The following is a 16,061-nucleotide window of genomic DNA, read 5'->3' as shown; positions in this document are numbered from 1 at the left end:
ACAAGTGAGTCCCTTTCTTTCATAAGACACTTCACCTGGTGAAAATATGTCATTGTCACTTCACACGCACGCGCACCAGTGACATTGAATTCGCATCTCTCTGTATTTGAGTCGTGGCTACATACTTATTTCCAAAAGTACTGCAGTCACTGTGACTTGGCACAAACACAGCCCACCAGCGGAAACCCAGGTTAGGCGGCAAAACTACCATCTGTGTTTGCTCCTCATTTTATTTCTGAGATGATACTTCCCGTGAGATTGCGGATCTCGCCCCCGGAGTCATGCTGCAGGTTGTCATTCCTTTCGTTCTAACCCTTCAGTGAGACAGTTCTTTCTCCGCCCACAGACGGCCAGCAGCTCGGGCTCCGTGCTGGGCACCCCACAGCTGCAGAACTGCGAGCCCACCGAGAGCCGGCTCCGGAGGCGGGTGCAGGGCTGCTGGCGCGAGCTCCTGCGGGAGTGCAAGGAGCGGGACACGCACAGGCAGGGCGACATCCCCGCGGCCGACTTCCTAGGTGCGTCGGGCCGTCCCGGGTAACACAGGGTCACCTCCAGGCACAAGGCCCTTCCCCGGGGGAAGGCATCTGGGTGGCGAGGGCAGGCTGAGACCTTGGTAGACACAAGTGTGGAGGGACAGGGATGCCCAGCCCACCTGGACTCCCGCTGAGCGTCACCCCTGCATTAGAGCACAGACCTGGCTGTGGTCCCGGGGGGGTGTGCATGTTAATGACTGACAGCGACTGACAGCGAGGGGCGGGACAGGCGGAGACGGATGCCGGGCGCGCAGGCCCCACACAGCTCCCAGCGACTCTGCGCAGCACTGGGACACTCCCGCCAGCTGTTGCATAGGGTTTGTGCAGCATTTTAATTCCAGGGAAATCGATCTGGCCCCTCACCCCTCTGCCTGAAGCCCTCAGCTCCGTCTTGTTGGCTGATGTCCTGGCCCCTTCTCAGGAAAGCGTTTTTCTTGGGAAACCCAGTATTCATAGAATTTACTTTTGTGATAGCCATGGCCTCAGAACGCACAAACGAAACGACGTGTGAACTCCTTAGGTGAACTGTTCTTACCCCAACACACATAAATACAAGAATATGAAATTAGTCATAATCCAATGTTGTTCCGTTGATTTCATGGCCATGACTGCTGCTTTGCCTGCCTGAGTTCCTCGTGTTCTTAGTTAATTCTTTTCATTATGAGCCACATGGGCCTTAATTTTTGTTGTCATTAGCAGCATCGCTGTTTTTCCTTTTTAACCGTGAACTCATTTCAGCCGCCCATCCATGACTCAGACAGGCTTGCCTGCCTTAGTATTCCATTCAAATTCAACACCGTAAAAATGTACCCGAATCATTCTACATTCTCTGTCCTGCTGGTGGTCTATGCAAGTTGGAGCATCAGCAGCACTTGCTCACAGTTCCTCTAGGCTCCATAGCCCCGCCCACAACCCCCAGCTTGTCCCGTGGCTCCGTGACCTCGGTGCGGGGCGCAGGGACCCCTGCCGCGCATGCACGCGGGTCTCCCGGCCGCGCTCGGGGGATGCACCTGTTTCCATAGCGTCCACTTGTGTTGGCATTGCTCCTCAGCCTCAGTAACCAGCTAGCATTGCCCGCCTCCATACTTAGTTGCTTTTGTGATGTCACAGGGAGTCTCATTGATCCACCTTAAACTAAAACCTGATGCTCTGGAGTCTCCACGCTCAGTCACCACTGCACAGGCAGCTGGAGCTTTGTCTCTGGTCAGAGCTGCGCCTGAGAGCGAGCGAGGGGAGCTGGGAGCCTGGCACCGACATGTGCCAGCCTCGGGGCAGCTGGAAGGACCCACTGACGTGGTGGCCACATGGTCCTTGTCAGAGCCCAGACTTCCGCCCTGACCTGCACGGCACGCCCGAGAGCGCCCCTGACACGAGAACTCAGCCTGCGGTCCGCACAGCCGCCGCACCCCGGGGAGCGCGCCTCCAAAGCCGGTCGGAGGCCCAGCCTGAGCTCCAGGCCCACTCAGCACGTGGAGCTGCCTGTCCGCTCACACAGGCTCGGCCTGACTCTGAGCCTTCGCTCGGACAGTTCCCTCCCCGGACCCCCGGCTCTGCTCTCCCCGCCCGCTCCTTGGCCGTAGCTCCCACGGCACTCTGTCCACACTGCTGTGCCCGGCGACGGTGACTGCGCAAAGCCAGGTGGTGGGGCCAGCAGGCTGCAGGCTCCCCTCCCTCCACCACACTTAGCTTGCCGTGTGCACGTCTGTTTCCACTCTGTCCAGCCACTGCCCATGAGCCTGTAAAATGGGTCGCAAGCAGAGATGGCACCTCAGCAAGTGAGGAACAAATGAATGAACGAACGAATGAATGAACAAAAGAATGAATGAATGAACGAATGAATGAACGAATGAATGAATGAGCGAATGGATGGATGAATGAACAAGCAAATGGATGAATGGCTGGATGAATGCAGTGCCACCGACTGAACTGCACTCTCACCCTTAGATCTCGCGGAGAAATTCAAGCTGGACCTCAGCAAGGAGGAGAGCCAGCAGCTGACGGTGAAGTATGACCTCAAGGACAACGGGCGGTTTGCCTACTGCGACTTCCTCCAGAGCTGTGTCCTGCGGCTGAGGGCCAAGGAGACCTCGCTGATGCAGAGGATGAAGATCCAGAATGCAGACAAGATGGTACGAGGCCGGCCAGGAGCGCGTGCGGGTCTGGGGGTAAAGGGTCCCATGTTCCCCAGCTCATCACGAGTTTGCATCCCCTCGCTTCCTATAAAGGTGGGCACAGCAATGCAGAGGCTGCGGGAGGGGCCAGCTAGCGAGGACCCCCTGTCGCAGCGGCTCTCACCCTTCTGGCCCTTTAAATACAGCTCGTCATGCTGTGACCCAACCATAACATTATTTTCGTTGCTACTTCATAACTGTCATGTTGCTACTGTGATGAATCATAATGTAAATATCTGATATGCAGGATGGTCTTAGGCGACCCCTGTGAAAGGGTCGTTCGACCGCCAAAGGGATCGCGACCCACAGGTTGGGAACCACTGCCCTAACGGGTGTCGCCAGCCTCGCTGCCACCTGGATAATATAAATGTGCACATGTGTGATATATGTATGTACACATATGACGTGTGTCCATGCACTTGTCAAGCGATCCTTTGCTACCCCACGTCCTCCATTCCTTAAGGCCTGTCCAGCTCCGGGCAGTTGTCAGGTGAGCGGATAGCCACTGGGTCAGGCCAGTGGGCCCGCAGCCAGTGCCTGGGACGCGGAGCTCGGGCGGGGAGGCGGGAGCTTGGGGTGAAGGTGAGTGCCCATTGGGCTTTGGGAGCACGCACACAGCTCCAAGCGTCCTCCCTTGGAAATGCTGCAAAGACTTCCTTCCTGAGACCCAGACTGGGGGCCAGTCAGCAGCCTGAGTCCCAGGTTCTCCCACTCACACGGGTGGCAGACACCTGGTTGTCATGGCTCTTCCCAGAGCGCCCGGACCATGCGTGTGGCCAACAGGGACAGCGCCCGCTGCCTGGAGAGTGATGGGCCGGTTCCCTGAAAAGGCCGAGCTGGGGAGGAGGTGCAGGGGGCAGGCAAAGGGAAGCCTTTACAGCTGGAACACCGTGCATATCCACACAGCTGCCATCCAGGATGGCCTCTCCGGCAAGGGGGCCGGGGGGGAGTCCCCATCTTTCCTGCACAAACCATACCTACCGTTTTCTTCTGTTTCTGTGAAGGGGAAGAGGACCAAGGTGCTGAAATAGCAGGGGGCACCCTTCCCCATGTTTAGCTTTTCCTCCATCATTTGCAGTTTAATGGCCCTCGCCCTCACCCTTCAAGCACCGCATTCACCCACTCACCTGCCTCACATCCTTCCAAAACATGAAGCAAACCAAGGCGTCTCTGGGGGGGTGGGGGTGGGGGCCGGGTCTGATTGACTGTGTTTACCGCAGTGATGGCTGCTCCCAGGGCCTGCTGGGAGCCTGGGCCTCCAGGCAGAGGGCCCAGCCACAGCCCACACCCATGGTTCAGCCCTGGGCGTGACTGACAGGCGGTGCCCACGGCCTGGTCCAGCCCATCCTGACCTCTCTGCATAGCCAGCAGTCTCCCAGCGGAGAAGCTAAAGTGCCATTTCTCTGTCTGGTTCTTTGGGGGCCTCCTCTGCAGCCTTCAGCAGCTGCGGGGCTGCTTTCCTCGGGGGCCTTCTGGGTTGGGAAATCCCTCTCTCTGGCCCGGCCGGGTGCGGGAGAGCCAGCGGGCAGAGGCCGCCGTGTTCTGCGCAGGCGGATCCGCCGGCTGGGTGCCTGCCGACCCGTCCCAGGCGCTGAGACTGATGTGCAGGGGAGGCCCTGGGCGTGGCGCTCGCAGTGCTGTAACGTTAGACTCCCCAGCGCTCCGTGTTGCCCACAGCTCACCCGTGACACGGCCGGCACTGGGCAGAGCCTAGAGTAGCGGGGCTCCACCTGATCGCCCCTAAACGAAATAACCGCAGTGTCGGCACTGTCTCGTTACTAGATGTAATTACAGCCCTGCCGTTTAAGCACCTGTGCATTACAGCAACCGAGAAGGAACCCGCATGAACCCTCTTCTGTCCGAAAACTGTCTGGAAGTTGGCGGGTAGCTGGGTCCTCCCTCCAGGGGAGGCCATGGCCACTGCTGGAGGCCAACAGCCCAGTCAGCCCCCACCCCTCCTCCTCGCCTCTCCCAGCCTCCATTGCCCAATCCATGGAACGGGGGTGGAGAGACCTACCTCCTCCCAGCTTGGGGAGGAGGGGAGGGAGGTGGAGATGAAATGGTGTTTTCAACAGCCCCGCACAGAGCAGCCGTGAACAGCGGGGTGGCGGGCAGCCTTGTTATGAGTCCCGCTCCATTCTGGCCGGGAGCCAGCCTGTGGGGTGCGCAGGGCGAGGGGCGCGCAGGGAGGGGGCGGTGGGAATGAGCAGGGGGCTCACAGCCGGCTCCCCACTCCCCAGGCGGCCTGTCCACGGCACCTGCCCAGGCCAGCGCCCCTTCTCACGCTCCTGGCGGTTTCCTTTTTCTCTTTTCCAGAAAGAAGCCGGGACCGAGACGTCCTCCTTCTACTCGGCGCTGCTGCGCATCCAGCCCAAGATCATGCACTGCTGGCGGGCCATGCGCCGCTCCTTCAAGTCCTACGACGAGGCGGGCACGGGCTTCGTGGGGGTGACTGACTTCCGGAAGGTGAGCCTCTGAGCGGGAAGCAGGCGCCACATACCAGTGGCCGGGCCGGTCCCCAGCGCAGGCCCGCGTGGGAGCTGCCCTCCCAGACCCCACGTCCTGGGACCCCAGGTTATTGAGGGCGCAGTGCTCGCCCTCACCCACAGGCCCCAGGTTCTCCCCCGAAGGCTTCTGTACCCCCTGGGGACACCCCTCAGGGCCCACCCCGGAGCCAGCTGCCCCTGGCCCCCGGCGGGCCTGCCCTGGCCTCTGTGGGGACCCAGAGCCCCGTTTGCCTCACAGGACCCACAGAACAGAATCGGAGGGGCTGACGCGAGGTCCCAGCTGTGGACACGCAGAGGCCGGCAGCCTGGCCCTGCCTCAGGGGCGCCCCATGCCCCCAGCTGCCTCCAAGGCAGCACGCTCACCCCCAGGGCAGGGTCTGGCTGAGCAGTGCCCTCTACAGTCTGACTGTGCTGTCTCTAATGCCCTCACGAGAGAAAATGGGGGAGAGAAGAGGAGGGGGTGAGGGCTGCAGGGGGCACACTGGAGTGGGAGGGCACACTGGAGGGGAGGGTGCACTGGAGGGGAGGGTGCACTGGAAGGGAGAGCACACTGGAGGTGGGAGGCATGCTGGAGGGGGGCACGCTGGAAGGGAGGCACACTGGAGGGGAGGAACACTGGAGGGGAGGGCACACTGGAGGGGGAGGGCACACTGGAGAGGGAGGGCACACTGGAGGGGAGGCACACTGGAGGGGGAGGGCACACTGGAGGGGAGGGCACACTGGAGGGGAGGCACACTGGAGGGGGAGGGCACACTGGAGGGGAGGGCACACTGGAGGGGAGGCACACTGGAGGGGGAGGGCACACTGGAGGGGGACACGCTGGAGGGGGACACGCTGGAGGCAGCATCGTGGCACCCGCCCACCTGGCTCCGCTCCCGCAGGTGCTGCGGCAGTACAGCATCAACCTGTCGGAGGAGGAGTTCTTCCACATCCTGGAGTACTACGACAAGACGCTGTCCTCCAGGCTCTCCTACAACGACTTCCTGCGGGCCTTCCTGCAGTAGGCGCCCGCGCCCCGGACACGGCGAGCCGGCCGCGCCCACGCCGAACCAGACCCGTAACCGGGGCCTCGTGAACGGTCAGACTGTCGCCGGGAACCAGACAGCCCCCCGAGCCTGCGTCCTCGCGGTCAGCGGCTCCGCACTGCCCTCCGTCCCCGCGCTGGGACCGCCTCTCGGGCGGCCGACATCGCCCGATCCTCAGGCCGCTCACTAGTCTGAGCAAATAAAGATGTTTCCTCTGCAGAAAGGGCTCAGGAGGCTTTGAAAGACACCCCACCCCGTTCCCCCCTCCCCCTCCCCCCTCCCCCCTCCCCCCTCATCCCCCAGGCTGGAGCTTTCTTCCTGAGAGCCTGCTGGGGGCCGGAGACACAGGTTCCCTCCCCCTCCAACCCCCAGCGCTTCCTAGTCCTGGACAGACCTGGGCCTCTGCCCCACCTGCCCCGCACCTGCACCACCTGCCCCGCACCTGCCCCACACCTGTACCTGCCCCTCACCTGCACGTCACCTGCACCTGCCCCTCACCTGCACCTGCCCCTCACCTGCCCCTCACCTGCCCCACCTGCCCCTCACCTGCCCCACACCTGCCCCTGCCCCACACCTGCCCCTGCCCCACTCCTACCCCTGCCCCACTCCTGCCCCTGCCCACACCTGCCCCTGCCCCACTCCTACCCCTGCCCCACTCCTGCCCCTGCCCCACACCTGCCCCACACCCGCAACTGCCCCCCACCCGCACCTGCCCCACCTACCCCACACCTGCCCCACTCCTGCACCTGCTCGTCACCTGCACCTGCCCCACACCCGCACCTCCCCCACATCCTCACCTGCCCCCCACCCGCACCTGCCCCGCATCTGCACCTGCCCCGCACCTGTACCTGCACCTACCCCCCTGCCCTGCACCTGCCCCACCTGCCCTGCATCTGCACCTGCCCTGCATCTGCCATGTGCTGCCCCCTGCCCCCGGCCACTGAGCTGGCCATGACTGGAAGCGCCCACCAGCGGCCATTTCAGGAGGGAACCTTCCTCAGAAACTGGGCTGTGTGCCTCGCTGCAGCGTGGAGATAGGCTTCCCGCCAGAGTGTGCGGTCCGGGTCCGAGGACGTCCAGGTGGTGCTTCCTGCTGAGGGAGGGGCGCCAGCGGACCCAGTGCCCCAGCCCCGGGGAGCGGAGAGCAGCCCCTGGGCTGGGTGGTGCCTGGCGGCTTCTCCCTTCCATGGCGCTAGCGGGTTGTCAGGAAGCAGGAGTCGGAGCTGCGGGTCCTGAGGGCGCCGGGCCCTGCTGGCCACGCCAGCCCACTGTCCCCCAGCCACAGCCCTGGCGCGTGCAGCCGGGCGGAGGGAGAGCCTGTGGGCATGTGGCGGTGGAGGGCGGCCTGAGGGGGGCGGGAGGCAGCTCCTTGCTCCTGTCTCTCAGCCCCCCCCCTACCAGCCTGGCAGGGGCATGGGAGGAGGCTGAGGGGCTCTGCGGGGTAGGTGGCCGGGACCCCCTCAGCCCAGCAGCTCCTCTTTCTTAGGGAGGAATTTCCCAGGCCTGTGCAGCCCCCCTCCCTGGGCCGCGCCTGTTTCTGCATCTGCAGAAGCAGAGCCCATGTCCTGCCCTGCCTCCCTCTGGGAGCAGCCATCCCCAGGCCGGCCAGCACCTCCGAGCCTGGCCCAGAGCCACACACGCCTGCTGCGGGGGCGCCCAGCCCGTAGGCACAATCGGAAGAGAGGGTTGGGGGGCCCTCATCAAGGGGAGCCTGAGGAGCCCCAGCCCTAAGCTCAGAGCCTGGCCTCAGACCTCCGGACAGGACTTCCGTGCGGGGCTGAGGAGGGTGGGCCCCAGTGCCCTGAGTCAAAGCCAGGAGGCCGAGCGGCCCAGCGGGCGCCACCATCCCTCCTCTACCCAGGCCCCGAGTCCCAGTCAGGTGTTAAAACGAAAAACAGTAAGAGAGAGAAAGACTGCCTTTGGCAGGCTCCGTAGTAGACAACACAAGGAAAGACGCGTGAGTTTGAAGAAAACACGTACACAGATTGAATGCGAAGAGAAAAAAACAGCGGGGAAAATTCTATAATTAGCAAAATAGCCTTCAGAAATAAGGAGAAATAGTTTTATAGAATAATTTCATAGAAAACTCGAAGATAGGTGAATGAGATTATCTGGTCTTAAAACAACGGAGAAGAAAAGAAATGAACACAGCCTCAGACCTGTGGGGATCACACCGTGGGGAGGGTCCCCGAAGGAAAGAGGGAAAAGTTCCCAAACCGGGGAAACGTGAAGCTGCATGTCCAAGGAGCTCCGGGATCCCCGCCCAGACCTCGCACAGCAAAGCCATCGCAACAGATGCACAGGGGGCACTGGGCCCAATTCAGCGTCAATTCCTAAGAAAAACTTTAACAAACCGGGAACATAAAGGAACTTCCTTAACTGAATAAAACGCATTCACAAAAACCTCCAGCTGACATTAGAGTGAATGGTGAGAGCGCCATGCTTTCCCCGAAGATCAGAAGCAAGGCCAGCATGCCCGCCCTCGTACGCATCATCACGCCGAAGGTCCTAGCCAGGGCGATAAGGCAAGAAAAAATAAAAACAGAAAGGAACAAAGAAAACTGTCTTTGGCTGCAGGAGCGGTGGCCACCGACACGGGAAATTGCGAAGAGCCCACCAAAAACACTGAGTGACACATGCAAACGCGAATCCTCTGCCTCTGCACCCACAGCGGACCGCTGGCCTGTGACTGCTGTTTATGGGAACCCCTCCCCCAGTGAAGCACTTAGGTACAAATCTAACAAACTGTGTACGAAATCTCTGTGATGAAAAAATGCGAGCGTGGGTGAAAGAAATCAAAGACTTAAATAAACGGAGAGGGGAATGGTTGGCGTGAATCACGAGACCCAGCGTTCTAAAAATATCACTCTCCCTTCTTTCATCTGTAAATTCTCTACAGTCGCAACAAAAAGCTCAGCAAGATTTATATATGTCACGGTAACTGAAAGCTGGCTGGCTGGCTGGCTGGATGGATGGGAGAGAAGGTCACCGGGGTCAAGGTCCCCCCTGGTGCTGGGCCCCCGGGGCTTTCTGCCCTGCTGACCGCCTGTGCTTGGCCGATCCACTTGTCCTGCTCGGGTCTGTCTGACGCCCACCACACGCCTCCTCGAGGATCTGTGGCTGGCCATGCGGGTTAGACCCCCCGACCTTCCCTTCCTTCAGGTCACATTCAGGCCTCGGCTGCATTTCAGCTCCAGGCCCGGATAGGCTGCCATGCCTGCCCTCACACCCGCTGCCCGGAGTAACGACCCCTGCCCTGACGCCACCCCATCCACAGTGGAGCTGGTCCCTGAAAGGAATCACCTGCTGAATATTCTGTTGAGATCTTCCCCTGGGAGCCCCCCCTAAAACCTCCACGTCGACCTATGAACCAGGAGGTCAGGGTTCGATCCCCGGTCAGGGCACATGCCCAGTGTGGGATGTGCAGGAGGCAGCTGATCAATGACTCTCTCATCATTGATGTTTCTATCTCCCTCTCTCTCCCTTCCTCTCTGAAATCAATAAAAAAATATATATTTTAGAAACCTCCCTGCATATCCCACGGACACCCGCCCCTCCTCAAGCCTCCTCTTTCTGCTCCCATGCTCCGCCTCCGTGCTGGCACCCAACATCCGTTGCCATCTTAGCTCTCCCTCACCCCATCCCGGCCGTGGGCAAACTACGGCCCGCGGGCCGGATTCGGCCCGTTTGAAATGAATAAAACTAAAAAAAAAAGACCGTACCCTTTTATGTAATGATGTTTACTTTGGATTTATATTAGTTCACACAAACACTCCATCCATGCTTTTGTTCCGGCCCTCCGGTCCAGTTTAAGAACCCATTGTGGCCCTCAAGTCAAAAAGTTTGCCCACCCCTGCCCCATCCCCACACCCCACATCCATTCCTCACCAACCTACCTCCCAGCCCTGTCAGCAGCACTACTGCCATCTCCCTAGTCCAAGCCAGGCCCGCAGGAGGTGCTCAGTGAGTGTGTGGAGTGAATGGGTGGGTGGATGGGTAGGTGAATGGATAGATGGACAGATAGATGGATAAGTCAATAGGTAAGTGGATGGATGAATAGATGGATGGTAGATGGATGAGTCAATGGTTAGATGGGTGGATGGATGGATGGTGGATGGATAGGTGGATGGTGGATGGATGGTGGATGGTGGATGGATGGATGGATGGGATGGATGGATAGGTGGCTGATGGATGGAGGATGGATGGATGGTAGATGGATAATGGATGGATGGATGGATGGTGGATGGGTGGATGGATGAATGATGGATGGATGATGGATGGATGGATGGATGGATGGATGGATGGTAGGTGGATGGTGGATGGGTGGATGGATGGATGGTGGATGGATGGATAGGTGGACAGTGGATGGATGGATGGATGCATGCATGCATGCATGGATGTATGGGTGGATGGTGGATGGATGGATGGATGGATGGATGGATAGATAGGTGGATGGTGGTTGGATGAATGGATAGATGGGTGGTGCATGATGGATGGATGGATAGGTGGACAGTGGATGGATGGATGGATGCATGGATGGATGGGTGGATGGTGGATGGATGATGGATGGATGGATGGATGGATAGATAGGTGGATGGTGGATGGATGAATGGATAGATGGGTGGTGCATGATGGATGGATGGATGGATAGGTGGACAGTGGATGGATGGATGCATGGATGCATGGATGGATGGGTGGATGGTGGATGGATGGGTCAATGGGTAGGTGAGTGGATGGGTGTATTGATGACTCGATGATTAAAAGTGGCAGGATTTTTGCAGCTTAGGGAGCTTTGAGCCTGGAGTCACTATACCTGCCAGTGCTTTTCTTGGGCAACACCTGGACCCCAGGTTGGCAAGAGTGGGGTCGCACATGCTAATACCCGGAAGGTATTTGAACACAACAGGGCACAGAACTGCCCCTGCCAACCACCTCTGAGACTCCCCTCCCCCCCCCCCCCCCCCGCAGGGAGCTGGAGCGAGCAGAAGGGCACCCTTCGCTGACCGTGCAAGGAAGGTCCCAGGACCCAGGATCCACGGGAGGACGCTGCCCCTGTCCCACGTGCCCCCCACGACAGAGACACAGAAGAGGCACTGCGCGGACTTCTCTCTTTTTACAAAGACTTTATTGTCTGACATGCTTGACAAAAAAATTACAGCCACAATCAAGGTATGCCAAAATGGTTGAGGAGCACGCATCAGCTCTCGTAGCTCAAGGACTTCTAATGCATTTTCTCTTAAAGTAACAGCTGCCTTCGTAACGTCTTCTCCACATAAAAATACACCCTATTCTGAAGATACTTTAGGAAAATTTTTTTTAAGTTTATAGATCTTGGTCCACATAGAAATGCAGTAGAGGCAACTGAAAGGGCCTTGTGTCTCCCCCCCCCCCCCAACTCCGCACACACGCCATGCGTCTGGGGCACCCCCGGGACCTCGTGAACACCCCAGCCGCCAGGAACCACTTGGGCCAAACAGGGCTCCTGAAGCCCTGCCCCCAAAGCGCGAAGCTGACCTGGGCCAGTGCGGTGTGGCTGCCCCCACGGTGCCCCGAGCCCCACAGGGAGCCTCGCCCGCGTAGGAAGGAATCCGGGTCTTGGGGATGCCAGGATGCGGGGACAGCACCCTCAGGGCTGCGGGGCGCCATGAGAAATGAACCAGACAGGTCTAAACGGGACCGTAAGTTACCAAAAACAAGAACCTTGGACACGCATTGCCTTGCAGGGTGGAGCGTTGGGGGGGTGGGGGGGGGAGGGGAAAGCAAGGTTCAGATCCTGCCTCTGCCCCTTTTGAGCTGTGCAGCCCCAGGCAAGTTACCTCCCTCTCTGGGCTCTATCTCCATCTCTAAAATGGGACCAACAGTACCCACCTTGCAGGCTTGACTGAGATGTAACAGCAAAGGGCTCATTACATGCTGGTTCCTGGGCTGGGACTGGGGGGAGGCGAGTCGGTCTCTCCTCTCGGGTGCACAATTTAAGGGGTTACCCAAAACCTCAGTGAGGACGCTAATGGATACTATTTTAATGCAATATTTTTAAAAATCAAAGTCGATGCAAAAACATCCATGATGAACAAAAGAGCCAAATTATAAACGAAGACAGACCTGAGGCTGCGCGTGCCCACCCTGCCTCCCTCGCCGCTCCCCGCCAGGCCCTGCCGGCTGCCCCTCCCTCAGAGATTCAGCCCAAGGCCCCCCCCCCCAGTCCTGATTTTTAAAAAGAAAAGGGAGACCCCTGTGCCCGGGGCCTGTGCTGTCACGTGCCACCTCCCGCTATGGGCCAGCTGGCGCTGGGACGAGGTCCATGACCCACTCGGCCATCCTCCGCTGTGGGCGCGCCGGGTGGAATCCCACCAGCATGAGGGAAACCCACGGCGGGGGGCATTCGAGGACGGCAATGAGAAGCATGGGATCCGCTCGTTAAATTAAGAGGGGTGTGCATGTGTGTGCATGCGTGTGCACGGTGCACGCCAGCCTGAGCACACGCGTGGCAGGGTGGCCTCGGCCTGTGGGCCCTCCAGGCTGCCGAGTTCTGCAGACCAGCGGAGCCCCCGTGGGACCAGGCCTCGTCCGTGGCTTGGCAGCCCTGCAGCCGGTCCCGGGCTCGTTCTGTAGAACCAACCCCCCTGAATCACCCAGGCTCCGAGCGAGTGAGCGTCAGCAAAGACGCCCACAGGAGCAAAGGGGAGCCACGCGGGCCGCGGTGGAACCACGGGAACCACGAGAGCCACGCGGGCCGCGGTGCGCCGGCCTCCAGGGCAGTCGCGTTCCCGAGACGTTGCGGACACTCCCGGGCGCGGCGCAGCAGGGCGCCTCCTCTGCAGCCTGGGAGCGGAGGAGGGCTGCTCGTCCCGACGATACAACCTCCCACCCACCCAGCCACGCGGCAGCCACGCGGACCCTTGGCTAGAGGGAGGCTTTGTGCAAGAACTTCCACAGTCCGTCCAGAACCCCCACGAAGGCGGCCGGCGGCGAAGGATGAAGCGCAGGCCCTTCCCCAGCACAACAGGCCACCGCTGGTCGGTCCTGCACCGAGGGACACGGAATCCACGCGGAAACAGCAACAAACACAGAACCCCCAAGACCCACGGGTCCCGACTCCAGGTGACAGAGGCTGGAGCGTCAGGGGTGAGGTGCTTCATTCCAAGGCCTCGATGCACCTGCGGGGCTGGTCCCCGCGGCCAGACGGGTTGTCTGCATGGAAGGGGGCGGCGGGGGTCCGTGCTCTCAGCCAGGCACACGCAGCTGCGGCGGGTGGGAGGGCCGCGACAGCGGGGGCAGTCAGGAGTTCCGGGGCGTGGGCAGGTCGATGACGATGGGTGGGTTCACGGGCTGGTAGTTCACGGTGCACACGGACGCATTCACATAGGTGGTGGTCCCATCCGCCATGACACCGTACCCTGGAAAGTAAGCACACACCTGTCAAGCCTGAGGGGCAGGGCCAGGACCGGGAGCAGTAAGCGCCGTCTGCTGGGGGCAGGAGTCAGGGCACTCGCCACCATGGGCTGCGTCTGTCTGGGGCAAACTACTGAAACTCTCAGCTTAGTCTCTTCATCTATAAATACAGGTGACAGTGACAGATGCTCTTCCCAAGGCTGCTGTGAGGAGCAAATGAGATAATCCACGTGTTCTGCTCAGAGCCTGGCAAGCACACAGTGAGACATCAGCACTGACATCACCACCACCACCATCGCCATCACCATCACCACCACCACCACCATCATCACCACCACCATCGCCATCACCACCACCACCATCACCATCATCACCACCATCGCCATCACCATCACCACTATCACCACCACCACCATCGCCATCACCATCACCATCACCACCACCACTATCGCCATCACCATCACCATCATCACCACTATCACCATCACCACCACCACCATCGCCATCACAATCACCATCATCACCACTATCACCACCACCATCACCATCACCACCACCATCACCACCACCACCACCACCATCACCACCACCATCACCATCATCACCATCACCAATCTCATCATCACCACCATCACCATCATCACCACTATCACCACCACCACCATTGCCATCACCACCATCACCATCACCATCACTATCATCACCATCATCACTATCACCATCACCATCACCACTATCACCATCACCATCACCACCATCATCACCACCATCACCACCATCATCATCACCATCATCACCATCACCATCACTATCATCACCATCACCATAACCATCACTATCATCACCATCACCATCATCACCATCACCATCACTATCATCACCATCACCATCATCACCATTACCATCATCACCATCACCATCATCACTATCACCACCACCACCACCACCACCACCATCACCACCACCACCATCATCACTATCACCATCACCATCATCACCACCATCACCACCACCATCACCACCACCATCACCACCATCACCACCATCATCACTATCATCACCATCACCATCACCATCACCATCACTATCATCACCATCACCATCACCATCACTATCATCACCATCACCATCACTATCATCACCATCATCACCATCACCATCACTATCATCACCATCACCATCACCATCATCACCATCATCACCACCACTACCACCACCATCACCATCACCATCATCACCATCATCACCATCACCATCACCACCATCACCACCATCACCACCATCACCACCACCATCACCATCACCATCACCACCATCACCACCACCACCACCACCACCACCACCATCACCATCACCATCATCACCATCACCACCACCACCACCACCACCACCATCACCATCACCATCACCATCACCACCATCACCATCACCATCATCACCATCACCATCATCACCATCACAATCACCATCATCACCATCACCATCACCATCATCACCATCACCATCACAATCACCATCACCATCATCACCATCACCATCATCACTACCATCACCATCACCACCACCACCACCATCACCACCACCAATGGGCCATCTTCCTCTACCAGAGCAATCAGGGAGGAGGTCACTAGGCCGCAGGGAGGCGAGATGGCCGTTGTGAAGAGCCAGTGAGGAGCGCCCGGTATGTGCGGTCCCCTCCCCGCCCCACATGCTGACCTTCATGGATGTGGCCGAAGACGTGCAGCCGCGGCTGGACGCGCCTCTGCACCGTGTTCAGCAGCTCCACGCAGCCCACCCGCTGCATCTTCTTGGGGACCCAGTCCAGGAAGCCTGAGCGGGGGAGAGAGCCGGGGGCAGTGAGGCATTCGCTCACCGCAGACCCCAGCGGCAGCCTTCGCCACCTCAGAGACCGCGGCCTCTGGACTCACCGGCCTGGGCGTAGCTCCCGCACCCACGCTCTCCCAGCCAGCCCCTCCCCCCCCCCCCCCCCCCCCGCGGCCACACACAGCCACGCTTCCCAGAGCCGGGGCGGGCGGGCGGGGTGGGGTGCTGGAACACGGGAGCCCCGGACCATTCGTGCTCAAAGTGGCCTCCAGGGTGGCCACCACCCGCGGCAGAGACCAGCAAACGGAAGCCTGAGGGGACGGGAGACCAGGGCGCCCCCGTGCCAGCCGCGGCGAGGAACCGGGAGCGAGACTTCCACGTCGGAAACTTTCTAAACAAACATCACAAAAGCATGAAAACGAGCGGCATCCGTGCGGCTCCCGCAGCGCCTGGGTCTGCCGGCGCCCGCCTCCCGGGCGGCCCATATGGCAGCTGCTTGTTATCCGCACATGGCTACACAAACAAAGCCAAGCTGACTGCTCCAGACGGCACCCCGGCCCATCCCGGGCCCCTGTTTGGGTGGGCGCAACGGGCTTTCACAACTGCCGG

The 16,061-nt window shown here is 59.8% G+C and overlaps 2 protein-coding genes across 4 annotated transcripts in view; one reads left to right on the top strand and one right to left on the bottom strand.

Annotated features, from left to right (window-relative positions):
• EFCAB6 (EF-hand calcium binding domain 6) overlaps positions 1–6,445 on the top strand; it is a 155,717-nt gene extending 149,272 nt beyond the window's left edge. Inside the window, exons 30-33 of the mRNA XM_036298810.1 lie at positions 347–515; positions 2,478–2,662; positions 5,021–5,170; positions 6,093–6,445. Of these exons, the coding sequence (XP_036154703.1) occupies positions 347–515; positions 2,478–2,662; positions 5,021–5,170; positions 6,093–6,215 (627 nt within the window). The 3' untranslated portion in view covers positions 6,216–6,445. The remainder of the gene's footprint in view (positions 1–346; positions 516–2,477; positions 2,663–5,020; positions 5,171–6,092) is intronic.
• A 4,903-nt stretch (positions 6,446–11,348) lies between these two features.
• MPPED1 (metallophosphoesterase domain containing 1) overlaps positions 11,349–16,061 on the bottom strand; it is a 63,629-nt gene continuing 58,916 nt past the window's right edge. For 2 of the 3 annotated variants that reach the window (XM_036298804.1, XM_036298803.1), the window contains exons 6-7: positions 15,345–15,458; positions 13,400–13,633 (exon numbers count right to left, since the gene is read on the bottom strand). In XM_036298804.1, the coding sequence (XP_036154697.1) occupies positions 13,515–13,633; positions 15,345–15,458 (233 nt within the window). In that variant the 3' untranslated portion in view covers positions 13,400–13,514. Of the gene's footprint in view, positions 13,634–15,344; positions 15,459–16,061 lie in introns of all 3 variants that reach the window. The other variant, XM_036298805.1, reaches the window with a different exon arrangement.

This window comes from Myotis myotis, unplaced genomic scaffold (genome assembly GCF_014108235.1).
Source record: "Myotis myotis isolate mMyoMyo1 unplaced genomic scaffold, mMyoMyo1.p scaffold_m19_p_3, whole genome shotgun sequence".
Lineage (NCBI taxonomy): Eukaryota > Metazoa > Chordata > Mammalia > Chiroptera > Vespertilionidae > Myotis > Myotis myotis.
Note: the sequence above shows the minus strand (reverse complement) of the source record. Positions and strands in the feature narration are given on the sequence as shown.